This window comes from Rhopilema esculentum, chromosome 18 (genome assembly GCF_057945365.1).
Source record: "Rhopilema esculentum isolate cy_ngs chromosome 18, ASM5794536v1, whole genome shotgun sequence".
NCBI lineage: Eukaryota > Metazoa > Cnidaria > Scyphozoa > Rhizostomeae > Rhizostomatidae > Rhopilema > Rhopilema esculentum.
In genome coordinates, this window is record NC_142832.1 from 4,677,285 (window position 1) to 4,702,243 (window position 24,959).

Genomic DNA, 24,959 nt, shown 5'->3' on the forward strand with positions numbered 1-24,959 from the left:
AAAGGTGACCACTATTAACCTTTTGCTTTTATCTTTTGAGCCACTTCTCTTCAGTTCATGTCCTTAAACTTCCTGATGTAACGTAACTTAATGCTTATATGTGCAAAAAGACCAGGTGTATGTTGAATAGGAGCTTTTTATGAGCAAAAATTCTATAAGATGGACCAGTGTAAAAGCAATGAATGAGGGAAATTATATACAGTACTAGTTAACAGGTATTCAGATATGCTATCAGGTAAACTGCGTGAAACTTGCTGAAAAGATTATGTTGCCATATTTGATCCAGTCCTAAAAAGTCTTTCTTGTAAAAAGTTTCTTTCAATGTGTATTTTGCATTTTCATTTCTTTATATCAGTAATTCTACTGATCAACATTTGCTAAGGCCCACTAAAGATTTTAATTTTAAAATGGTGGTGTTAATCAATATATTCTGTCGCAGGCATAAAAGGCAGTAACAGCACTGGCCATCTCAGTCGCATGAACGGAGAAGCTTCATCACCCACAGTTCGAAATGAAAGCTTGGAAAAATCAGGAGGCCCAGAAAAATGTAAGCTTGCTATTTTAGATCGTTAAAATTATTGATAATGTAAATAATGCACATGACATCATATAAACAATGGAAATACACATAAGCCTGCAATTCCTGTTCCTTCCTTTCATTTATCTATAGTGTTATTTGTAAAATGACAAGGTTCTATTAAAAGTAACAGACACCCTACCTCTTCTCCTTAACAGTGTTTTGTAAAGTCAACAATCATAGCAGGGGTGGATAATTCGGGAAATAGATGGTCTTCGGTGGGAGACCCGCAGCTCTTTCAATGGTCTCCCGCATATGGCATGTGGTTTCCCAAATGGGGACTCAGGCGACGGTGGTTAGCAATTCCTGTAAAAATATGGCCGCCCGGCGGTTACCCTGTACAACGATATAAAATCTCCCAGTCTCCCACAGATATAAACCGGTCGTCCCGGGTGCACGGGAGAAGCAGTCTCCCGCAGATATAAACCGGTCGTCCCGGGTGCGCGGGAGATTGAATTGTCCATCCCTGTATAGTAGCTACCTGGCTGACATCAATTGAAGAACATCTAAAATGAAAAACCAGAGGCTAATGAATTTTTGAAGATCTTGTGTAACGTAAACAAGAAGTTTTGCAAGCTACATTTGTACATAAAGTTTGCAAATATCCTAAAGCCTTCTAAGAGAAACAAATCAAGTCAGATTTTCCATCCTTTTGCAGTTGATTTTATTTTTGATGATCCACTAAGGTTATATCGCGTAAGCAACGTTAATTTAGGTCTTTACATTCTCGTTACCCAAATATTTATTTCTTGGAAAATGTAGTATGATATTCTAAGATACATTACGAACCTGCGCAGTGGCGTATTTAAGGGGGGGCAACTAGGGGCAGTTGCCCCTCCCTCACCGAGTTGAAGAAAGTCTTTGGAAATTGTGCGCCTCTTTAGAAGAATGAGAATCAGCTGAAAAAAATTTTTTGTGATTCTTGTGAACTTCCTTACAAAGTGAATACAGCGTACACTCGTCCTCAATTTCTGAAAATTTTTCAGCGCCCCCGTTACCAACTGCCCCTCCTTCAAATCTTTTCTGGATCCGCCCCTGAACCTGCGAACCTGCTAACTTAGTTATTGAAATGATAACACCCGCCCGCCCCTTCCTAAAAGAACTTAGATTATATCTACACCCTTCAATGGAAAGCTATACTTTCCTTAAAAATCTCACGTTTTTGTTACCAGTATCAGCACTGAGAAAGCCAAACAATGGACCTTTCACGGATGCACTGGTAAGTCTTGTATTGTTAAAATCTCTAAAATCATGCAACCCCACATTGTTTAGCCTGCTGATAAGGCTCCGATTTTGAAAATGCAAAATATTTAAGAGTGATATAATGAGTTATAGGAAATTGAAAAGTGCATTTCCAAGGATAGAGTTTTTTTGAGTCAATTTTGCACCTCCCATTTACAACTGTAGTTAAACGCAGGTGTTGAGAAATTTGTTTTCGAAACAGCATGTCGTATGTACAGACTCGTTTGACATATAGTGGCGGCTATTTCGTTAAAGTTTTAACTTATCCTCATTATGTATATAGACATACTATACCTCTGTCTTTATATGAGAACCAAAAAGGATCAGAAGAAAATACTCTGACAATTCCTTTATGAAAGGACGGCAAAAAGATTTTGAGAATCTTGTAAATGTGTTTTGTAACGCTATTGGTTGCTAAGCTAGCGATTTCGTTGACCCCTATAAAGTCGAATACCTGAAATTTATTGTTAGTCTACCTTTCTGCTTTAGTCCCAGTTGTCAAGCATTGACTCAGTCATCGATTATTTGTTTACAGATTTATCGTACTTCACATTGTTGTGATCTTTAGACATATAAAGAGAATAAAAATTTTTCTTTAGACTGGAAAACAGCAACCGTAACGGCTACACCTTGATTTATAATGTCAGCCTTATTTAATAGAAAGCAGTTTGTATAAAAAAGTCGAAATTTTTCATAGAATTAATCCTAAAATGAGAGCTACTAAAATTTTGATTGATGTTGCAGAGTATTGTCAAAAACCTCAAATTAGGATATCTGCCTTAATTTTATTTATTTACTTTTTTTGTTTCTGCAGAGCAAACGAAGATTCATCAGTGATACTAAAGAAAAGGTTTGTTAATCCACAATTTAGAAACCATTTTGAAAGTTTTTCGTTGTAGTCTTAATGAAGCATAACACTTTTGTCTCTTCTGAACAGTCACAAAAAATCCTATGACAAACCATCACTGCTAATCTTTGCTAGACAGAAAAAGCAAATCAAAAAATTGGAAATTGTACTAAGCTGAAATTTATGGAGCTTGGTGCTCCTAAGTTATGTGATCGGGCAGCAGACAACCAAAAGAACAAGACAACTATAATCTATAGGTCTTTCTGTAGGTTTTATCTTCGGTAATACTATTATAGATCGTTTGTGCGTAAAGATAAGTAGAATGAACGACATATTGAGGAGTATCATACATCTGGTAAGCCAACCCATAATTATCACAGTCATCTGTCGCAGCAACCATGCAATGTTGGTACCATAGTCTAAGTTCGAATTTTTGCTTTTTGAATAGTTTGGACATTAAAGATTAAAATATAGATATTCATTATAACTACGATTATGGCTGATGGTTTGTCTGTTTTTTTTTCGTCGTAGATTCAGATGCCCGTGGGATCTAGGTTCTCACCAACAGCTGGTCAAGAAAGTTCGCATTCTTTGGGTAAGTTTAATTGCATCACTAGCTTTTTGTCGGTGTCAGCCTTGAGGTTGCAAGGCTTGGTATAATCAAAACGATTTGCAACTAAGCAGCACAATTAGTCAGTAAGATTAGTGTTTTGAATGAATTTCTTGGACTTTCTTGTGAACGCTGTCCAAAAATATCTGTTTGCTATCCCAGCCAAGTTTAGGTATTTTAAATCTAATTTTAAATCAGTGATTCCATTGATCAGTGTTGTTTCGAATACATTTAGAGAGATTTTCTTGTGTAAACTGTCGTCTGTTCAAGATTATTTTTGAGACAATTCTTTTGAATTTTTGACTGTCTGTGTTGTGGGCTGTAAAAAAGTATAGGTGAATATGCTAAGAGATGTAGCATTTTTCTGCTAAACAGCAGGTTGCTGTGAAAAACCTCATGCTTTTTAAACCAAACTATACATATCTGAAACCGCAGCTCTTTACAAACCTATTTCACTCTATGCCTTATTTCGGATTAAAACCCGTCAATACGTCTAGCCTATTCTGTTTTAGCGCAAAAAATATAATTCCAGCTCCATTTCAGCTAAGGCCTGATTTTCATATTAGAAAAACGATTTTTAACTTAAACAAGGTCATCTTTAAATACATTTTTTTTGCATGTTCGTTGAAGTTCATATTTATAAAAGGTAGCTGTGTTTGTTATTGTTCAATTTTTGAATTTGCAGCCCTCAATGGCTCTTGGAACAGATCACGTCCTACAATAGAGGTGCTCGGTGGAGTGCGAAACGCCCCATTCTCGTAAGATTAATTTCTTGTCATTTTTCATGCTTTATGGATAGCACTTGGAAACCTCTTCCAATCTGAGTGTGGAATGTCTTCCTCTGTCATTGACTGGAAACCCGTTGGTGAAATGCTAGTCCTATAAGTAATCTGGATTTATTATCTGATTTTAAGAAAGTCTCAAAAGGCATGCCATTTCCCTCCAGATCCCACCTCCAATTTAACAAGTTTTATTTAAGAATATGATGCTTATGTATGACAATTGAGCGTAAGAAACAAACTGGGAAAAACTGTCCTCTGCTGACTTTTCTATAGTTTTCCCAACATCACTATGGGTATATTTACTTTCTCGTTCAAGTGGTGTAGAAATTTAATGGAATTTGAAGGTGTTCTTAAATGGCCTACATATATACTTGTTAATTGATTGTTCCCTATTTTGATGGTATCAAATATGTTATCTCTTTTTCTGCAGCGGAAATGATTCTATTTCACCTGACCCAGTTTTAAGCGATTCGCAGAGTGAGCTCAGTATGAGTGGCAGTCTTTCTCAGACATCGAATTTGTAAGTGGCTTTTCTAAATTGCAACAAACTCAGTGGATTCTCTGAATAAATTAGTCGAATTTAGGAAACATTGTGGTGGCTTTTTTTCTTGGCATGTTTAGTAGCCAAAGCAATGACTTGTTTGTGACAGGAAAGCACATTACGTGGCCAAAAATGGTTTGTTTACTTATAAAACACCAATTTTTTGCAATCCATGACATTTAAATCGATAAACTGAGTTTTCACCACACTCAGGATTGTGTTTTTACCGTAAATTTCCTTCAACAATCTAAGAAACAATTGCAAGCACCCATTACAAATTGAGACTAGGTTGGTGAAGTTACAGAATTTGGAAAGGTTGTAAACAAACCTTGAAAGTTAGGCCATTTTTAGAGATATATCCTATATATTTTGCTTTTTCTTTATTTGTTTTTGAAAGACTTCTTTGTTCATAGTTTCGTTTGTCTGATTTCGTTATCAGGTTCAATCAAATTCCGTTTTCCTGAATGCTAAAATTATAATTCGAAGAATGCTATCTATGTGATATTTTAGACGATATTGCGTGGTAATTTTTTGAGGTGGCTACATTTAACATCTTTGACCATGTGCTTCTTTTTTTTCTTTTAGAATCGATCGACTACCATTCAGAAAAAAGAAGTACAATGTATGTAATTTTATTTACATTTTAGATTTTTTTGTTAGAATGAATAGATGAAATAAACAATTAAACAAACAGGTTGATTCTTTAAGAAGCAAAACTTAGAAAATAAGAGCTCCAGAGTATTGTAACAAATCAAATCTTGAAATGCTCAGTTTAAAACAAGACATAGTTTGAAAGTGATAATCAAAATCAATTATTGGTTGCAAAAAAGATTATTCTTACATGAATTGTAAGCCAAATACATAATTGAAAACAATTAATCGCCAAAATTAAAAGAGGACTTTAAAAAATGATGATTCGAGCATTCTTCATTTCTTGCTGATAAAATAATGTATCATTGTGCGATTATATTCTAAACAACCAAAGTTTTCGTTTTAAAAAATACTGATTAAGGTTTAATTATCTTCAATTTGATGTAAAGAGCCTTCATTTTTTCACCAAGAAATGCATACATTGTTATTTTGTTTTTTGATTCTGTTAATATAAACGAAACTTCTTTACCGCAAGTTGGGTGTAGCATAGTTCAATTTATAGAAAGGATATATGTTATGTTGTATAGGCTGCTGCAATCAGGCTTGTTTTGTAAATACTTTATAGGCATAAAATTTGATGTATATCATGCTTACGAGGCACGAAGCATTCAAAGAAGAAAATCTCTCAAAAGTATCTGCAAAATAAGATGATGTTGTGTTGCATAACAACAAGAGTAAGAACGAGACATGAAAGTCTTTCTAAATAATTAATTGGTTTTCTCGACAGATTGCCGATTATGAGCTCAAAAGACAAATGGCATCAAAAGGTACGTTGCTATTCCATATGGCTTTTTTTGTATTATTTTTAGCCCGTAACATCTGGTTGTGTAATTGCTATTAATCTATATATGTTTTAGCAATTTTTGAATGAATGGATATTGTGAAAAATCTTGCTTATAAGAAATTTTGAGAATGTTTATAAAATGGTTTCTCAGTTTTAAGGAATATAATTTAACTGATGGAATAAAATTTTGTTAAAAATTACTATAAAGTATATATTTTACTTGACCTTTCCATCCGTAGCCTTTCAATCTTAGTTACTTACAATTCAAGTGCATTTTAGTTGGAAGTTATAAGATTTTCTATTTCTACTTACTAGATTTTTCAGTTTTCCCCCTTTGCATTTTTATACAATAAAAGCAATTTCATTCTTGTCTAAACTTCGTATAAAGCGATAAAAAATTGAGACACATCGTTTAATGATTATTAAGAATTTTTAAAGACGATTAATAGTCTAAACTGCTGGTTTGTGGCGAAGTATACAGAGAAACCCACCGTTGTTTTGTGTCATACATTTATCTTTTTGTTGAGATCATTTTCCTTCAAGGAAACGATACCAACAATTGACTATTCTTTTTACGATGTTTTCTCGAAACACCTGCTCGAATTTTGTAGCGATGACCAATGAGACTGATTACGAAGAGGTTCGAATGCCTACTGGAACCTGGAGTGGCTTTGGTTTTTCGAAATCGATGCCCGAGTCAACACTTAAAGACTTGGTATGTTATTCTTGGCATAATCGCAAGCCTGAAATCATACAAAGTGGTTGTAGAGAATATATCAATTAGAAGTCGTTGTAGGGGTTTGCAAGGGTTTTTACCTCAAAGCCATTTGCTCGGCGGGGAGACAAGTGGCAAAAATCTCAAAGTAACTAATTTGAATCACCAGAAAATTCGTGACATAAATTGATTGATTGGCTGCAAAAATTCACTGAAATTAGATCGGTTTTTTAAAACAAGTTTAAAAAAAGTAGTGAAACTTTTTCTTACCAATTTACTGGCTCGGTATTTCGTTTAAGCTGACTTGGGTACCTCTACGTAAGCAAAGGTTCTGTTATTCTTTTAGAACTCTACTTAACCTTAGTTTAAGTGTCATATGTTGGGCGACTCTAGTTTTTTTAAATGAATTTCTCACTTGTTTTCGTAGCCTGTATAATGTAAAGATTTGATTCCGATCCTAACTGACTGTTACTTCTAATTACTATACCCAGGGATGCCGGAACGACAAAGGGGCAAGGGGGCAGGCTTGAAAAAATCTTTACAGGTTATCAAAAGGCATTTAAAAAATAATGTCCAGCTACTAACAATCTTTTCGTAACTGTCATTTTGTTTCTATTTTGTTTAGGTATCTTGAAAATAGGATTAGAAAAAGTCTTTACAAGTTTTGAGACATTTCGTCGGGAATAGGGCAGAACAGTCAGAATTCGATCTTTAAATTAGTTGGTTTTAATTAGCTTGAGTATGCATAGCTAGAAATTTTACCAACTTTAAATATAACAAAAAAGAATAAAGTTTGTCTGTCCTCCAACACACATTCGAACCTCCAACACAGCTCAGGATTCTCATGTGGCCCTTGCAATAAATATAATTACCCACCCCTGAATTTAATAGTTTTGATGCTTAACTATGGAACGTTTACTCGTAGTGGTTAAAGACAAACAAATCACAGACGAGCAAGTATTCATTAGTCGAGAATTTTCAGGTGAGACTTCTCTTTCTTAACTCGTCATTTCCTATTCAAAGTCTGTGACATTCAAATTGCTGAAAATGTTTTGATCTAGTTCTCTGATTGATTTTTCCCAAATTTGTAAAACTATTTAACTGCGCATATGACGAGATCAAAGAGCATTTATTAGTAATTGAAAAAAGGAATATATGGTTTTTAAATAAGTCTTCTTTCGGCAAGCACAAGTGTATTGCCCTATTTTGCCCATTATTCCCCATGAAGAAATGCCCACAAAGGCCAAAAATCTAAAGAGTTTTCATAGAGTTCTTTCAAAGAAAAATGTTACCAGATTTTTTTAAAGGAACCCTCAGACAATAGTTCTTGCTTGTAGACAGAACATGAAAAAAGTTCTCGAATCGTGAAAATTTATGAAAATATTGAAAAGGTTTATAGATTTATGATTAAAGTTTCCAAAACAATAATTTAGTGTGTACGTTTTGTTCCAATTTAAAGGCAATCTGTCTCGTTGTGGATTGTTTAACGAGAACAATAGCTGGAACAATAGCCTAAACACGATTCCAGCGCTCCGCCATATTTTTTACAATGCGATAAATTAAAGGGGGACTGGAAACAATAGAAATCCCTTTGTTCTTATAACCAATCAACGTCGTGACAGATTGCCTTTAAGCTTTTTAAGTTGATGAGGCCACCCTGCTTGAAATAAGGATGGTGGATATATTTTACATAAACGCGATGTCGTATAACCGTATACTTTTCAGGATTAATACTAATACGTTTTCTTCAAATATTTGTCTTTTCTAAAGCTCCGTTTTCGATAATTACAGCATTCTCCATCTCAGTCGCTGAATTCTTCTGCCTCTTCAAATGAATCCAACCATTCAAATGCGTCATCATCATCATGCTCTTCGTTCAGTGGCCCCGAAAACATGTCATTAAGAAGAACGCAAAACAGTGGTCCACCACCTGGACTTGAAGGGGTATGCCTTTTTGATTCACTTTGTTTTCCTCAAATTGCTCATGTTTATGATATGAGCAATTTGATAACTCCCTGTCCCTCTTATTTTGCTATCTTCTGCAAACTGACAAAAGAACTTATCAACCCCATTTCAAACTGGCTAAGGGATATTTAATGCTGTGTTCAAAATGCTTACTGTTGTTAAAGGTTGCTCATAGACGTTTGTTAACATTAGGCCAAATTCGGGCTCCGAGGTTTTTGCCGTTATATCGAACCAAGCTTGAGCAAAAACGAGATATTTGTCCCTAAGATTTAATCATTTTCTGTAATTAAAACTTTTTTCTATGAAAATTGCGCGAAATCTTATCACCTTTTTCTAGAAATCTATGGTAAGAATTTTAAAGTTTGGCCTAAAAGACCACGTCATAAAAATTGCTTTTATATTTTGTGTATTTGGACTATATAATCTGAGAGAAGAACACTAAATACCTTAATTTGGACAAATCAGCTAAATCGGTTACTTATTGGCTGAATAAGGTCGTATAAGGACAGGCTCCTTTCCATCCGACCACTGTAATTTCGTTGGCTATAAACATTTTCACCATCCAAAACAACAACAATCTGTTTGCAAAATTCAGGTCGTTCACTGCCCATATATCAGCTAATTGAGCTGATTTGGCAAAGTTGATTGTCTTTCATTGTGGTCCTTCAGGCTTTAGACTAAGTTAACACGTTCTTTAAGTGTATTTTGTGACGTCAACATGCAGCTACTCTATAAAGTGAAGTCATTAAAATATATTTTTGAATATTGACCATATAACCTAAAAGGACACCATGAAATGCTTCTAACTATGCAAAATCAGTGAAAGATTTAAAGTTTGCTAACGGATTAAACTGGTTTTTTTCCTCTGTTCATGAAGTTCTGAACTGGGACCAAATTGCAGAGGGTTGATGGAGAAATTGCCGTTGTTCACGTGGCCAATTCGGAACACATTCAACCGATTTAGCACATTTGGAAGCTCTTCATGTTGCTCTTTCAGGTCATGAGATCCAAATTAAAAAGATCTAAAAATATATTTTTGTGACGTCGTCACATAACTCTATTGACCTGGTGTCTTCAGTTTTGTTTGTGGTTGTTTTGCAATGTTAGCGATCATCACTGTTTTTCTTCTAGAAGCCAGGAATGGAAAATGCAGCATTGCTATTGAATAATAACAGTACGTGTATGTTGTTTTTTTATTTTCATTATTGCCATCCAGTTTTCGATGTAATTCATTTGATTGGTCGTAGCTATATCCCGCAGAGTGAGAAAAGGTTTTTTGCAATAATAAATGTGTGTTTTTGCAACGAGCATAAACTGCAAATATAGATCCATCGACTCATCCAACGGCATAGCAATATAACGCTGAAAATCCAATATATCCAGCAGAGTAAACAAACAACTTTACCAGATTTTAAGCCTCTCTTTCCAGCTAACAACGATAAGATAATGTCTCAAAAAATAATACAATGCTTCAACGGCTCGTTATTTCTAGATTGCCAGTCTTACCTTTGCGCAAAGATACCTGTTTAAGAATAGAGACAGCTGATTCTTTGAGATGTGGATTCTCGGTTATTTATTTCGTAGCATTCCCAAAGTATTTAATTATGTTTCTCAGGTCCAACGATTCACGATTTTGCAGATATTTTGATCGAATCGATGGTTCCTCTCAGATCTTAAACGAGCAGAACTCACAAGAAAAATTGTGATATGAAAGATACTAACCATCTAACAATAATCTTTTTCTTTTTTTCATATCTTGTGATATATTTCTTTATTACTTACGATGTATCCTTTACTTCCCCGTTCCCTCCCAGTTTATTTTGATTAGTCTCCTTATCTTCAAAATCTTTTCAAATCAATGAAATATGAAATGCTGTATTATGCAGCGACAAAAAGCTAACATGTTTCACATATTCCTTCAACGTTTTAAACATCCGATTCAAGTGCAAACTTGGTCCTTACCTTTTATTCTTGTCCCTCTTTTTCTTATTGTCTGTCCTGCTTTTGTCTTGTTATTCTATCTCCTCGTTTTCCTTGTCATACACCTACTCCAATCCTTTCCCCATTCCTTCCACCATGTTTCATTATTTATATCTACTATTCTATCAATTTTTAACCCTCTTATTTATTGTACTCCGTGGCATGTTTTCAATTGTACTTCATTTTGATCCTTTTTACCAATCAAATATCTAATACTAGTCTAATTTTGTTATACGTCGTTAATCTTGTTAAAATGACTTGAACAGGAACATGTTTGGTAGCGTTGTTGATGTCTTCATTTCAGTTGACTTCACCCACGTTCTCTCAAATGAATCATCCCTCGGCACTCTAGCTGCAGTGACAGGTATGTATCAAAATAAATCCATACCTTATATATACTGTTCCCATGAGTTTTGCAACATATTTTATTTTGTATGTGTAAAGGTATATGTAAAGGTGAGTCCCATACACGACCCATATATTCGTAAAATGCCTGATAGAGAAAACTTGTCTTGGGTCAATAGCACGATGAACTAAGGTGGCCAATTTCTTTCCACTTTGAGGCCTTAGCCCCCTCAAGTGTTGTCACTTGGTGCCCATTTGCTGCTTAGGAAGCGTGTGTCCAAAGTTTACGACGAGCCTGTCTTTGAAACTGCTATTTTCAGCCCTACAGTCAAGCGTTTTAACAACTTGACCTCTTCGTCTCTAAGCGCCTTTAAAGTGAAAAGACTGTAATTTCTTTTGGTTGATAATCTCCCGCCATTTCTAATATTTTAAATCATCAGTATTACCAGGGCAGGTTTCAGTCGGAATTTGACCCGTTCTCTGGCCCAGCGCTTCCCATGTTTAGTTCTAAGATTTTTGACTTTCCTTTAAAAAAATTTCAATTTCTTACAGATTTATGCGATTTGTTCAGCCGAATAGGACTTGGAAAATATTCACATGTTTTTGTGGAACAAGAGGTAAGGAATATATTAAACACTTATCGAAGACCAAATTATAAGTGAAATTAATGTTTCGGTCTGAAGTTTAAAGGCCTAACAAGATTCTCGCACCAATTAGTGGCGACCACCGTCGTTGATTCGATCCTACACAGAGCCCTAAAAGTATGGCAGTCCTCACGTCGAGGACAAAAGTACCACGCCTGAACCCCACCTTATTTTCTTGTTTTCTGGGGAAGGTTTTCAAGTCCTGTGGAAATTACCCGCAGGATTAACGCTGTTCTGGACTCAAGTACCACAGTTAATTCATAATGCCATCAATTTGTTAATTCGTTCATAGAAAATATTAAGAATCTGCATCGCCACCTCCTTGTTTTGTATGATTAATCCACAAATTAGATCAAAATAGAGGTTACAGTTTCCTCTATGGTATATTGTCTGGGTGTAGTTATTAACCTATCGTTTCCCTGATCTAGCTTAGATAATTGGTATTTTAAAGTGTTGGAGCGTTGCTTTAAGGAAACCTCAGTTATGTCACGATTCTTTTAGGTTGACTTGAACACCTTCATGCACCTCACAGACCAAGATCTAAGAGAAATTGGTGTGTCTACATTTGGAGCCAGAAGGCGAATGATTCTGGCTATTCAAGGTTGGTTTTCAAATAACCTTCTTTTGCAGTTACATTGCATAGACGATCCACTAGAGTCAATGCCAGGTCTAAGAATCTGCAAGAGAATTCTTTGATTTGTGTTTTGTTTATCATTCAAATCTGTCCCAATTCAGAAATCAGATGATACATTACTGTAAGTCCTTGAATTAGCCTCCCCCCTCGAATAAGTACCCCCTAAGAATAAGCTCCCACCCTAATATATATTTTTGAAATAAGCCCCCCCCCCCTCGAATAAGCCCCCATATGCTGAGGTATTGCCTCGACAGCATTATCCGAATATATCTGCATTTTAAGCATACCGACCAGCCTCAAATAGAGGAAAAAATTTACCCTAGAAATATTTTTGGCTGCAGCTAAATAAGCCAAAACCTTCGAATAAGTCCCCCTCGAATAAGCCCCTACCCCAAAATATTTTTTGCGAAATAATCCCACGGTGGCTTATTCGAGGGTTTGCGGTTTATAACTGGGAACTATGGCTATTCCACATAAACATTTGGACTGCATCGCCAACTAACTGTGACGTAAGACTGACGAAAAACTGACTGTGAATGTCTACAGAGTTGTTTATATTATTCTATGTAAATGAGGATTGTAGCAATATAGATAACAGAGATATTTTCATCAAAGCCAATCCATTCCTTATGCTTAATGCAGCAAATACTGACGTGTCTACTTCTCCAGCAGCAACACTTACAATTATGAAGCTTCTTTAACTTTGTGTTTGATCGTTCACAGATTTGAAGAAAATCCATGGCCAGCGTGACTTGTCGAGCCCGTCGACAGTCACAAAAACAACACTACCCCAAGCTTTAGGCCAGAGGTGTGTGCCATTGGACTTGGCCAGTAGCAGTCTTAGATGGTGAGGTACAATTTTTATATACGATAATCATTGGGCCGATTAATAGATTCATTGCACTTAGATGTGTGGTTAACAATCAAGTCTTAACCTTGCTAGTTCAAAACTAGATGAAATTCACTTTTATGACCCAAGAGAACCATTTCACCAGCCGTAAAACCTGGCAGCAACGGCGAGTCCAGTTTAGTACCAAGGATTTGCGTACGTTTTTAAAGCACATAGTAAAGCGACGTCGCGTCAGTGCCTTCGGATGAGCAAGGAAGACGTTTAACCTATCCTCATACAGCTGAAGCTCCCGCGAAATTCGTTGCATACTGTCCTGAACTGTAGCCTGTCCTTATCAACATACTCTCATTCGGTGAAAGCAAACTTGCAAGGGTAATCAATTATAACAAGGACTTGCGGGATGGACACTTGAAGCTAACAACATTAACTGCTGTAAAAAGGGACAAGGCACAAGTGACGTGAAAAGACAGTTTATATGGCTGGCACGGAAATCAAGACCAGTCATTTTAACAACAATGACAATGAGACGAACTTCTTGTTTATTTGGAGTTATCTCTTCAATATGAAGATGGTGCAGTTTATAAGATGGTTGAAAATGCTGAGTAATGTGAAAGACAAAGACTTTAATTTCTAAGTAATGGACTCAAGTATGGACGTATTTCGACATTTTTCCTTAGATTTTTGGTAGATGTAAAAGTTTGTGTATCTAAGGTATGGATGTCTTCACCTAGCTTAGCAACCAACGAGATTTTAGATACGGTGCACAAGACGACGATGAGGCAAAGCGCTATTCAGATTAATGATGTAGACACATAGCCAAGACAATAGCTTGAAAGGAGATTTTAGGGTAGCCCTAAGTAAAACTAACTCTTATTTGGGTAGCTCTCCTTGATTCCTTCAAAAGCCTCATAAGAACTCGTAATTTATCGATTTATGCGGAAATAGAATATATTTTTGCCAGATAGTCAAAGAGTTTTCCAAATGCTGTATAGTATTTCAGACTGATAAAATTAGGATTGCGTAAAATTCGCTTATTCTAGACTGTGGGAAACTTAACATCGTAAAGTCAGCCCATCAAAGAGTTTTGTACTTTTGTTTAGAGTACTACTAAAGTTTAGGTCATTAAGATCCGCCAGAATATCCAATAGAGAATGGTGTGTAGATATGTTGTGAAGTCAGTTTCAGCTAGGCTAATTTGAACGAATCGAATGCTGCAAGAAATGCGATCGCTGAAGAATTTTATAAGAGTTGATACATAAAGTCATGCAGCAGAAGGTGATTCGTGACAGAGAATTCGCCTAGTTTGAAACCAATGTCGCTTTCAGTAAAGCTGTGAGGGATTTGAGTTTCTGTTTTTTTATTTGTAGTTGAGCATTTGGTAGAAATTTATAATGAGTTGTAATTTGTAAAAAAGGTGTGAATTTATCTTTACCATCGATCGTGCGCGCACGTTTAAAGATTTAGGTTAATAATTTTATTCAGTTTTTTACAAAATTAATTTTGATATCACTTCATTTGAATGCAATTAATTTGCAGAAAGGGTTAGTGCAATAAATTTTAATGAGTTTTAATTACACTAGAAATCGCTCACAAATCGATGATTGCAATCGCCCATGCAATCGTTGATCACTATCAATTTTAGTTAAGGCTTTGGAAGTTTGCTTTGAACTTGAGCACGACAGCTTTTAAGAAATCATAAGGATTTTCGTTAGATATGTTTTATGCTAATTTACTTGAAAATTTACAATTTCATATGTAGAGTAACATTTCAAGATTTTTTTAATCAAAAGACCGTTACGTTTCTGGGAGGTTTTGATGAATGAGAGGTGAGATGAAAAAGAAAGTTTTACCAGTCTTCCATAATACTGCATGCAAAATTGCAAACAATGCTCAATTTGAAAGGCTTTTTTGTACGCTTCATCCCAGTACCAATATCTTTTGACCATAGTGTTCGAAATTCATATTTCTAATTCGAGAAGCTATGAGCTTGGTCCAATCATTCGGTTGATCTTAGTTTCATCGATTTCGTATCACGAATCGAGTTCCAACGTGATGACGTCACAAAATTTATGCTCGAGTTGTTTTGATCTGCACCACGCAATGCGGTGTATAGAATTATATTCACCTCATTGGCACCAAATTACCTGAATAGGTATTACAAAATACCTTGATTTAGAAACGTACAAAATCAGTTAAATTATTGACAAAGTGGCTGAGATATGGTCACGTGAACTCTTTCCTCCTAAATTCTATGAACCAGGCCAAAATAACAGTAATCCGTTAGCGAACGTCAAATCTTTCATAAAGTCAATTCTCAACAGATTTTGCACTAGATGTATTTCATAGTACTTTTATGTTATTTCGCAAGCTCAAAAGTATTTTGATGACGTCACATTTGGATGCTCGTTTCATAGTATTTTGACACCCCTTTTTTATTCTACATGATCACCTCTTTTCATTTTCCTTTCGATTTGCAGAAAATTTAATCCTCAATGACGTAATTTCTGGCTTTTAGCGTAATTTAATTTATGACAGTTGCTAAATTGTTTTCTTTGAGCTTATGAATATTTACAGCACTTCACATGAATAGATTTTAGCTCAATTGTTGCTTGTATGTTCCAGATGTCTGGCTTCTGCATAGGGGCTTCTGGTACATGTTGATAACACGAACATCTTGGTAAGGCAAGAAACCCCAATTCTATTAACTTGTATCATAGAATTTAACATAAGGCCATGCGGACACTTTTTCTTGCGATCTGGCCTCTCTTTAAAAACCTTGAATCCAGCAAAGATGTTGCTCGTGACAGAGCTCTGTTCCCCATTCGATAAAACTGTTAATGCCTGAAAGTTTTCGATATTTGCTCAAGCCAAATCAGTTGTATCGTGTTTTCAAAGAGCTACTTGGGTGCAAAGTTGAATTTTTGTGTGTTAGGCAAGATCACTTCATAAGAAGCTTTTTTTTACTGTTAAGTATACGGTTGTAAACATTTGGCATGTCAGCACCATCCCATTGTCAAAGACACATGGGCTTAATAATTGTTTATTTGTAATCATTGTTAGGGACAATGCAATAATTGTATAGGATCGGTAGCAAATGACTGAAAAAATGCTTGTCATTTTCAAGCTTTGCTGATTTTCCGCTAAATCCGGTTCTATAGTTTTACTTGTCGTTCCATTTGGGCTTTATATGATCTTAGATGTTTGTATATAATTGATGTTAAGTATCAAGCCAACAGACACAAACAACTAGCAGATGGTTCCAATGCCAAATTTAAGGAAATTTAAGGAAATTATTTGTTCCCGATTCTACACATTTACCCACAATTGGATGTCACAACTTTACCCTAGAGCCGATTTTCAAAATTTTTGTTCGCCACGAAGGACCTAGGGAAGCTTTTTTATAACTGTTATAAATAGTTTGTTCTATTCTACCAATTCGAAAACAAAAGTTCAGAAAAACCAATATATATCGATTGCCTAGGAGTCCCTCCTGGCATTGCCCGATGGAACTTAATCTGTTTGGATTAGATTGTATTTTAATTGTGAGGGTAAATTTTTTTCTCGTCAGCCATTTTATGAAGTTAATATTTGGGTATATATATAAACATATATATTTCGATGCCGCTGTTGTACTATATTGCCGTTAGTATGTACATGTTTAGAAGAATTGTTATCCTGTGGTTGTGATATTATCAAAAAGCACATTCTGAGTTGCAAAAGTTTGTCTTTTTTGCTTTTATTGCTCAGTTTTGCATAACACGCTGTCAGTGCGGGGAACCTGAATGTTAAACCACAGGTGGTGTGAATTTTGGGTCCAAGAGCAGAGGGGTCACGTTTTTGACAAAAATTAAATTGATCATGATTGACTTTTCAATTTTTGCATTTGATGTTTTGCAAGCCATTTATCCATTGAAAGTTTTCCTTTTGCGGTTAGTTTAAGTTGCTGTTATAATGGAGAAAAGGAAAGTGCAAAAATCTCCAAATCTGTATGGCAACCCTCCGACTTGGAATCAAAGAGCATGCGTAATGATGAACTTGTTCCATGCGCATGCTCTTCGTAAACGTAACCATCAGTTTCAGTTACTCGAACTTGTGTTAATGAATGCCTCGAGTATGAAATGCTAATCTTTAATGAACTATCTATGGCATATCCTAAACAATTCGGGCAACTGCGGGAAAATGACTCCCAATGGCGCAATTCGTTATCAGTGAAGTCGTCACAGAAACATTGGTCCTAACAAAAATTCTTCTTACATGAATCGTTAATGAACCTTGAAATAGTTACATAGCTGCCTGAAAAAGCAAATTGTTTGCCCTTCTACCTCTGTAATCCTTGACTCAATTCTTCGACCGTACAGAGGCTTTAAGAATCTTTCAATAGCCATGGTGATGCCGTGTTAATCGAAATATGAATAAACACCAGCAACAGCTGTAGAAACTGGCTAGGTCATATTTTATGATCGAATGTTTGTCATCTCGATATCGTTTGCTTTGAATGAGAATGCCCAAGTTTGCCTAGACTCCTTGCAGTCTCTTATATTTTAAGGATAATTGCCTTGTTGCTTGAGGGCAGTTTAAGTGTAGAAAAAGGATCAGTTAAAACAGAATGTGGCGAAATATACTTGTCGCGGCTTTGGTTATATGCCTGATTTTCTCAGGTATAACTGAGGTAGGTAATTAGGATTCGATTCTTATATACTTATTTGTTAGAAATTGTTTATAATCAACCCCTCTCAAGATCCTTAATTTGTTTTTATTCGAAATGCTGTCTTTATTTTAAAAGTTTTAAACTGGATTTTAACAATTGCGGGATGGAAAAGAAAAATTGCGTTAAAGATTTGATGCAAGACATCTACTGATTCTACAATGCCTGCCAAAAGTCTTGAAACACTGACATCAATTTCCAAGGTCAAAATCAATCATCCCCCTCTCCCCTACAGAACAATGTTGGTTTACTATCAAACGGGTTAGGATTTTAGAAAGCACTTTCTTTCGCGCTTCTTTTATGATATTTCTCTAAATCATCAACTTTGTTTTAGAGGGAAGGGGGCAGAAGTAGCAATTTTTTTTCATAAAAGGAATGAAAGGTATCAAATGCAGCGTAAATTGCTTGGTGTTCCAAGTACTTTTGGCAGGCATTGTAGTTTTGATGCTAGGAAAAATACCGATAAAAAAGGTTTTTTCAGTAGTAACCAAAGGTCTTAATTCTACCCAAGTAGACAATTTCTTTAAATATCCCAGTAACTGCTAGCAACTTCAAGAAATAGTATCCATTCCTCATAAAAGCAATCCAGCATTCCTGAAACAAAAAACATTAGGCTACTGGGTATTTATTTATTACAAGTATTATTATTATGTATTATTACAAGTTACGCTTTGAAAAATGCTGAAAATTATACTCTTATGCGAGAATGACTACAGATCCGTGTCTTTGGCTCGTGTCCCTGCCATGACCAAACTATCATTTAGAGTGAGAAGAGTCTCAAGCACCCTGTGAATCCAGATATCGCCACAACGAGTGAAAGGACCAGGGCACTGCCCGATAAGCATTGCTTCTAAGTGCTAAAACAACACCATCAAAAGCTAGTAGAAACAAACAAAATTACACATAGGCCGCATTTTAGTGCAATCAAAAAAGTAACGTTAGACGACTTATGCTTTTTATCTTTGCTTAAAGTCAACTAAAAATCTTTACGATAGCTTCAATGAGTTCTAGATTATTGTTATTGTTGTTATAGAGTTAGTCATCTTATTTCCTCGACCTTTATTAGCGTGATAATTTGTGTATGGAGACGGAAGGGTATATTAGAGAAAAATGGCACCCCTAAAACTTCATTGACATCACTGTTTTAAATGACACCGGCTTATTGACCCCTCTCTGGTTCATTTTTGATGCAACTGGTGCCTATTGCGAAGATTTTTGACATTTTTTGAGTATTAAAACAAAATTTACCAGCCCCCTTGCTAAACGATTGTACTGTTTTCGTTTTAGGGGAAAAAGAAGAAAAAGACGAAGAAACCAGGTAACTCAATGCTTAACTTGTTTCGCTATTCCTGTTCCCGCATTTGGAAACTCTCTTCTCTTAAAGTAATATGCATTACAAGGGCTAAGTTGTTGCATATATGTGCTCCCACATAGTCATAGAGCTTTTCCGTCATTAATAATTCAGCCTTGCAGACAAGCAAATGGGATATTAATTAATTTAACAAGGAAGCTTTTATTAGCGGACAAGTTCTAATAACGGTCAACTCTAATAAACGGACGAGTAATTTTTCCAATAATTTCTTTGTGATTAAACACATTTGAAAGTATCTCCAGACAGTAGACAGGTCCCTACAATGGGCAGTTGCAGTGGTCTCAAGCGCTGTCCGCTTTGTGGATGTTTCAAGAACAAATAGAGTCTTCGTACCAGTTTAACAGTCAGTAAACAAGCTGCCATTTGTATTCTGAAGAACCTCTTCGACATATGGCGTTCCCCATCGATTTTAAATATATGTTTTGCTTTCTTGTCAATTTCAGATCATATGACAAATAGATATTTAAAGATTATCAAATTTTGCAGCTTGCGGAGGATCTTTTACTGGCGCCCAGGGGGAGCTAACAACCCCTGGTTACCCAGACGACTATGCTTCAGACTTGAGGTGCACGTGGGATATTCGAGTGGAAGAAGGGCAGAAAATTCTGCTTACCTTTGAAGACTTTGCGGTTGAAGAGGATGAAAAGTGCTCATATGACAAGCTGGAGATCAAAGAGAAGCAAGGTGTAAGTTGAATGAACATGCTTCTGTAAACCACATCAAACTATCGACTGTTTTAGGCCTAGTTTAATATGAAAATTTGATGTTTTACTTGTGGCAATTTCTGTCAGTTTTACATCAATGTGGAATCAAAAGTGTACTTAACTAATAAGTCTAAAGGGAAAGAAAAAGCAACCAGTAGAGATCAATCTTGCTTTACTTTCCGATCAGGCATGAAGCTCAAAGTAGTATCTGTGGTTAGTCCATCTCGATCTATATGATGTTTGGTCTTATAAAACATACTTGTTTAATTGCTCCATTCTTTGTTTTTTTCAAGATCGAGTATGCTGAATATGTCTGTTGTTTCGTGCTATTGTGATATTTCGCAGTTCCATAATACAATAGAAGAGACGGTTCATAGCCATTTCTAACTGACTATAGTTGCTTATTTATGGACAGGCAACAGTCTGATATCGACGATGAGTCTGATAAACAAAGAAAGATGATTAGGTCTGAAGGGGAAACCATGATACGGAAGTTAAGAAAAGCCTTAGAACGGCTCATAGTTTTTTCGTTAAGATTTGTGTTAGATTCGATCGTTGCACAACAACATTGTGCAGGAGCCACCTAAACAGCGATATCCGTTACATCGGTATTTAAATGTTTATCCAAATGAAAGAATGAGCAAGAAAAAGGTTTTTAATCAGAACTAATCGTTTTTTAGAAAAAATACAAGACTAAAGAAAAACTTTGTGGTACAAAGAAACCAAGGCCATTCAAAACCGCTTCGAACTCTGTTCGCCTGTCATTCACATCAGATGACAGCGGAGTAGAAAAAGGATTTAAAATCACATGGGAAGCAGTCGCAGAAAAACAAGGTCTTGTGATGAATTCATTTTTTGCAATTCATTACAAATAAAATTCAGTAAAATTGCCAACAGAATTTGCTTCCCATAAAATCTTTCGAAATATTTACCTTTAAACTCTTATTGCTAACTATCAAGTCAAAATTCTAAAAAGTTGCACATGGAATGATGTAGTGTGATGGGAGTTCACAGACAACCAATGTGTATGTGTATATGTATAAGAATGTGTATAAGATTTTTCGTGGTATTGTCATAGTATTGCTATATGGTCTATTGACTTTAAATTCAACCGAGTGTGATTTCGTGCATTTTTTCTGTTTTGATTCGATTTTTCCCTCATCGAATAGAATGCGGTGGCACTTTTAATGGCACATCTGGAAACCTTACAAGTCCGAACTATCCAGGCACGTATCCAAACAAAGCGAAATGTGATTACACAATCATTGTCCCGTTTGGTTACACCATGGAATTGAAGCTCAACAACTTGGACATGGAGTTTGACTCGAATTGTGATTACGACTTTATGGAGATTTTTGATGGGCCTACTGACAAGACACATCGTCTTGGTAAGTCTTTTGCAAAACGTGCAATTAATGCAGTTGTGTAAACAGAACAGTGCTTGGGGTCTGATGCAAACCCTCTGATGTTGCAAAAAAGTATCATATTTACCCTCTTTCCCTCTCAAGGGTAGGGAATACAGTCGGTCCACTCATAAAGACGTACAGTTATTGTTGTTCATATTCCTAAACAGTAACATCTCCACAAAAAATCAAGGTTACTCCAGTGAAAATCCACTTTGTCACTTTAGAATGAGTATACGAATATAGGGAAGATCGCAAAACATAGGGAAGGCCCTCAACTTAATTATCTTTTAAAATCCTTTTAGAGCTTCAAGCTTATTGTTTAAAATAAGGGGCTGGTGCTAACAAATCAGTATAAAAGCAGATACTGATTAAAAGCATTTCGTCAGTATACCAATCAAATATTAAGATTCTTTGTTAAAGTTATACTTGGTACAGTATTCGTAAATTGAAAAAGCAATATGAAACGTCGCTGTAAGAGATTGTTATCCATTTTGGCATACTCACTTGTTTTGATTCAAATGCCAGTTAAGATGAAAGAACGCTATTTTTTATATTGAATGTGCAATTTCGCTTGAAACATTTGAGAATCATGAAATGACGCCACAAAAGTAGAACGATGCGGCTGATTTCATGTCCATATGTCTTCGCATTTGAGATCAGAACCCCGAAAACATGGCGGTCATATGCTGAAATACCGCGAGAAGGCCTATAAAAGAAAGGAAATGAAAGTTCCATGCTCGAGTTTCATCTTAAAAGCAATCGAGTAGCTTAAGCCATCTATCAATAAAAATTAGCCAATCATTAAGCGTGTGAGTGGAATCTCATTCACTGATTGGTCAATTCTTCTGTCGATTTTCCTTAATCCTGTTTTCCGGGAAGGTTGCCAGAGCTCGAGGAAACGAAGGATGAACATTTTTCTTGTATCTAATAGGGTTGTCCTACAAATTTTGCTTGACTTGGTATTTGGTTTTCAATGTTCTCTTAATTGAAAACATGAATCTGCTAAAATATCAACCCTAACTTGGTTCAATATTAATCTTTTACTGATTCTGCTCCTTATAATTGCAGGGAAATTCTGCGGAAACAAAGTTCCAAAACGGCCATTAAAACCTTCAGGAAACAAAGTGCTCATCAAATTCCGGTCCGATGATTCTACAGGTGGGCGTGGCTTCAAGCTGGAATGGTCCGCCAAGAAACTTCAAGTCAAAGAAAGCGGTAGGTTTCACCTTCACCTTCCATTTAAGATGGCCTACGACCCAATAGGCAATTTGACCTACGACCCAAAATCTAATCTTCAACATAATAGACCATTGATATGATATCCTATATGAAGGCTTCTGATACCAGAGACGTCAGAGCTGGGACGTGTAGCTGCAATCTTCAGAGTTACGTGACTGCCTACTCGAAATTTTTGTTAAAAAACTTTTCCTTCTTTTCCACCAATGATGGAGTGTTCAACCTCCCTATAGCGTACCAGTCAAACAGTTGATGCAAATTATCTGTTACAAGCTGAAATTAAAAAATGCAGTAATAGACTGGTAAAGGTTTAGCATTTTTTGCTTTAAATGTGCCTTTTCGAGTTTCAAAGCTCGTTTGTTGGTTAATAGACAAAAAATAATTCTACAATTTTTTTGTCTTAGGCCCAAGAAAATGTGGTACATCTAAATACTCAAGTCGTATTGTTGGAGGAATACTCGCAAAGAAAGGGGCATTCCCGTGGCAAGCAGCTTTGCTTTGGAGGGTTGGCATCAGCAAGAATCAGCAATTCTGCGGAGGATCTTTGATCGATCGAGAATGGGTCATTACAGCTGCACATTGCTTTGTTAATGGTGACGACCCATCGTACTACAAAATTCGATTAGGTAAGTTAGTTGTACTTCTTTCATTTTCGTTCATTCATTCATTCATTCATTCATTTATTCATTTTATTCTTAACTCTTAACTGACCTTTAGAATTAGAATAAGAAAAAATGAAAGTTTCATCAATATTTTGAAAGAAACAGATTTGAAGTCTAAAGTAAAGATGATTTGCAACTAATATAAAATGAAATTGAAATTAGATATGTTTTTGTTTGATGATTGGCTTGCCTTACTTACTTTGTCAATTCTGGGTTACAATCGAATATATTCCTTTCTAACCATATTGAAGTTCCCTCGCCCTAGGATCCGTGTGCATGTATGGTTAAATAGATTTACTAAGCTTGTTTTTTTTTCTAAACCAAAGATTTTAGGAGATATGTAGTTGGTTTGTTTGCTATATTTGCTGCATATATGGTCTTTTTTCAATTTTAATGTTTTGTACAGGAGAACATAATCTTAATGGTGATGATGACACTGAGCAAGAATTCAACGTCTCAGCCGTTATGATTCACGGAGGCTATGATCAGATCACTAATGACAACGACATTGCTTTGCTGAGATTGGCAACTAAGGCGACAATAAATGATCACGTGAACACTATTTGTCTCCCGAAGATTACCGATTTGATTTCAGCAGGTACTCGATGTAAGATTACAGGTTGGGGTGCAACTGGTGAGCATGCAAGCACTTCGAATATTCTTATGGAAGCTGAAGTGCCAATTATAAGCAGGTCAACTTGCTCTCACGAAATGGTATATGGCGACAAAATCACAGCGAATATGATGTGCGCTGGGTTTTCACGTGGAGGCATCGACACCTGCCAGGGAGATTCAGGGGGGCCACTTCAATGTCGAAGCAAGGAAGATAGGTCTCAGTGGGTTTTGAATGGCGTGACCAGCTGGGGGAGGGGGTGTGGAAGAAAGATGAAATACGGTGTGTATGCAATTGTTAGGAATTACCTCATGTGGATAAAGATGATAACAAGTGTATCAAAGCCAAAGCCAACCAAAGCACCGCTCAAATCAGAGCCTCCAAAAGGTCCTATGCCTCCTCTTCCTAATGGCAGGCCAATGCCACCCCTGCCAAATGGTAACCAAGGACCAGCACCACCTTTGCCGAACGGTAATCAAGGACCAGCGCCACCTTTGCCGAATGTTAACCAAGGACCATGAGGTTTAACTATTAGCATGTTGCTAGCAAAGCTCTTTACCAAATCGTATATACACTAACAAATGTAAAAGCTTGTTGCTTGTAACATCTTGAGAAACATCATTTTATTCATTTGAGAGCATCTAGTTGGTTGATGATTACACACTGTCTCTGGAAAGAAGATATGAGAGAGAACATGAAAAGTGTTTTTGTCAATATTTAGTGTTATACACCCTTGTTATCGTATTAAAATGAACCAATTATTAAGTTTTATACAACTCTGAGTCAGGGGTGGCGCCAGAGGAGGGCTAGGGGGACTACAGCCCCTCCGTCGGTAGCATCCATCCCCCCATCGGAGGAAATTTTTAGGTTATTGTCGGAGCAAATTTGACAAAATAACGTACGAAAAATACAGATTTTAGTCATTTTAGCCCCCCTTGTCGGAAGCTCAAACCGTTTACAGTGGGATCCAACTGCAAAGTATATTTGACGCTATGGACAGTAGATTCATAATGGCCAATTACAAGCGCCCAAACAATGGCCAAATGGCAAATATACACAGAGATTTAATCATAGCGGACACCATAAAACTGTAA

The 24,959-nt window shown here is 36.1% G+C and overlaps 2 protein-coding genes across 6 annotated transcripts in view; both read left to right on the plus strand.

The window, feature by feature from the left end:
- Nucleotides 1-16,886, plus strand: part of LOC135680970 (protein bicaudal C homolog 1) — a 64,356-nt gene extending 47,470 nt beyond the window's left edge. For 4 of the 5 annotated variants that reach the window (XM_089113628.1, XM_089113630.1, XM_089113627.1 and 1 more), the window contains 16 exons: nt 440-547; nt 1,750-1,796; nt 2,634-2,669; nt 3,198-3,261; nt 3,962-4,034; nt 4,489-4,578; nt 5,185-5,221; nt 5,978-6,017; nt 6,646-6,749; nt 7,675-7,731; nt 8,541-8,693; nt 9,846-9,894; nt 10,999-11,058; nt 11,592-11,656; nt 12,185-12,284; nt 13,041-16,886. In XM_089113628.1, coding sequence (XP_088969754.1) covers nt 440-547; nt 1,750-1,796; nt 2,634-2,669; nt 3,198-3,261; nt 3,962-4,034; nt 4,489-4,578; nt 5,185-5,221; nt 5,978-6,017; nt 6,646-6,749; nt 7,675-7,731; nt 8,541-8,693; nt 9,846-9,894; nt 10,999-11,058; nt 11,592-11,656; nt 12,185-12,284; nt 13,041-13,168 — 1,211 coding nt within the window. In that variant the 3' untranslated portion in view covers nt 13,169-16,886. The remainder of the gene's footprint in view (nt 1-439; nt 548-1,749; nt 1,797-2,633; nt 2,670-3,197; nt 3,262-3,961; nt 4,035-4,488; nt 4,579-5,184; nt 5,222-5,977; nt 6,018-6,645; nt 6,750-7,674; nt 7,732-8,540; nt 8,694-9,845; nt 9,895-10,998; nt 11,059-11,591; nt 11,657-12,184; nt 12,285-13,040) is intronic. The other variant, XM_089113629.1, reaches the window with a different exon arrangement.
- Nucleotides 16,887-17,259: 373 nt separating this feature from the next.
- LOC135696787 (mannan-binding lectin serine protease 1) lies at nt 17,260-24,553 on the plus strand. The gene is made up of 8 exons (XM_065216300.2): nt 17,260-17,836; nt 19,160-19,190; nt 19,731-19,930; nt 20,629-20,782; nt 21,118-21,336; nt 22,423-22,569; nt 22,995-23,216; nt 23,659-24,553. The coding sequence occupies exons 1-8, from the start codon at nt 17,774-17,776 to the stop codon at nt 24,384-24,386; spliced, it is 1,764 nt and encodes a 587-aa protein (XP_065072372.2). The 5' UTR covers nt 17,260-17,773; the 3' UTR covers nt 24,387-24,553.
- Nucleotides 24,554-24,959: the final 406 nt, after the last annotated feature.

Coding starts and splice junctions, on each gene's coding strand:
- LOC135696787 (XM_065216300.2), top strand. CDS start 17,774: ATGTGGCGAAATATACTTGTCGCGGCTTTGGTTATATGCCTGATTTTC. Junction 21,337..22,422: donor TGACAAGACACATCGTCTTG/GTAAGTCTTTTG, acceptor TTATAATTGCAG/GGAAATTCTGCGGAAACAAA. Junction 23,217..23,658: donor GTACTACAAAATTCGATTAG/GTAAGTTAGTTG, acceptor TGTTTTGTACAG/GAGAACATAATCTTAATGGT.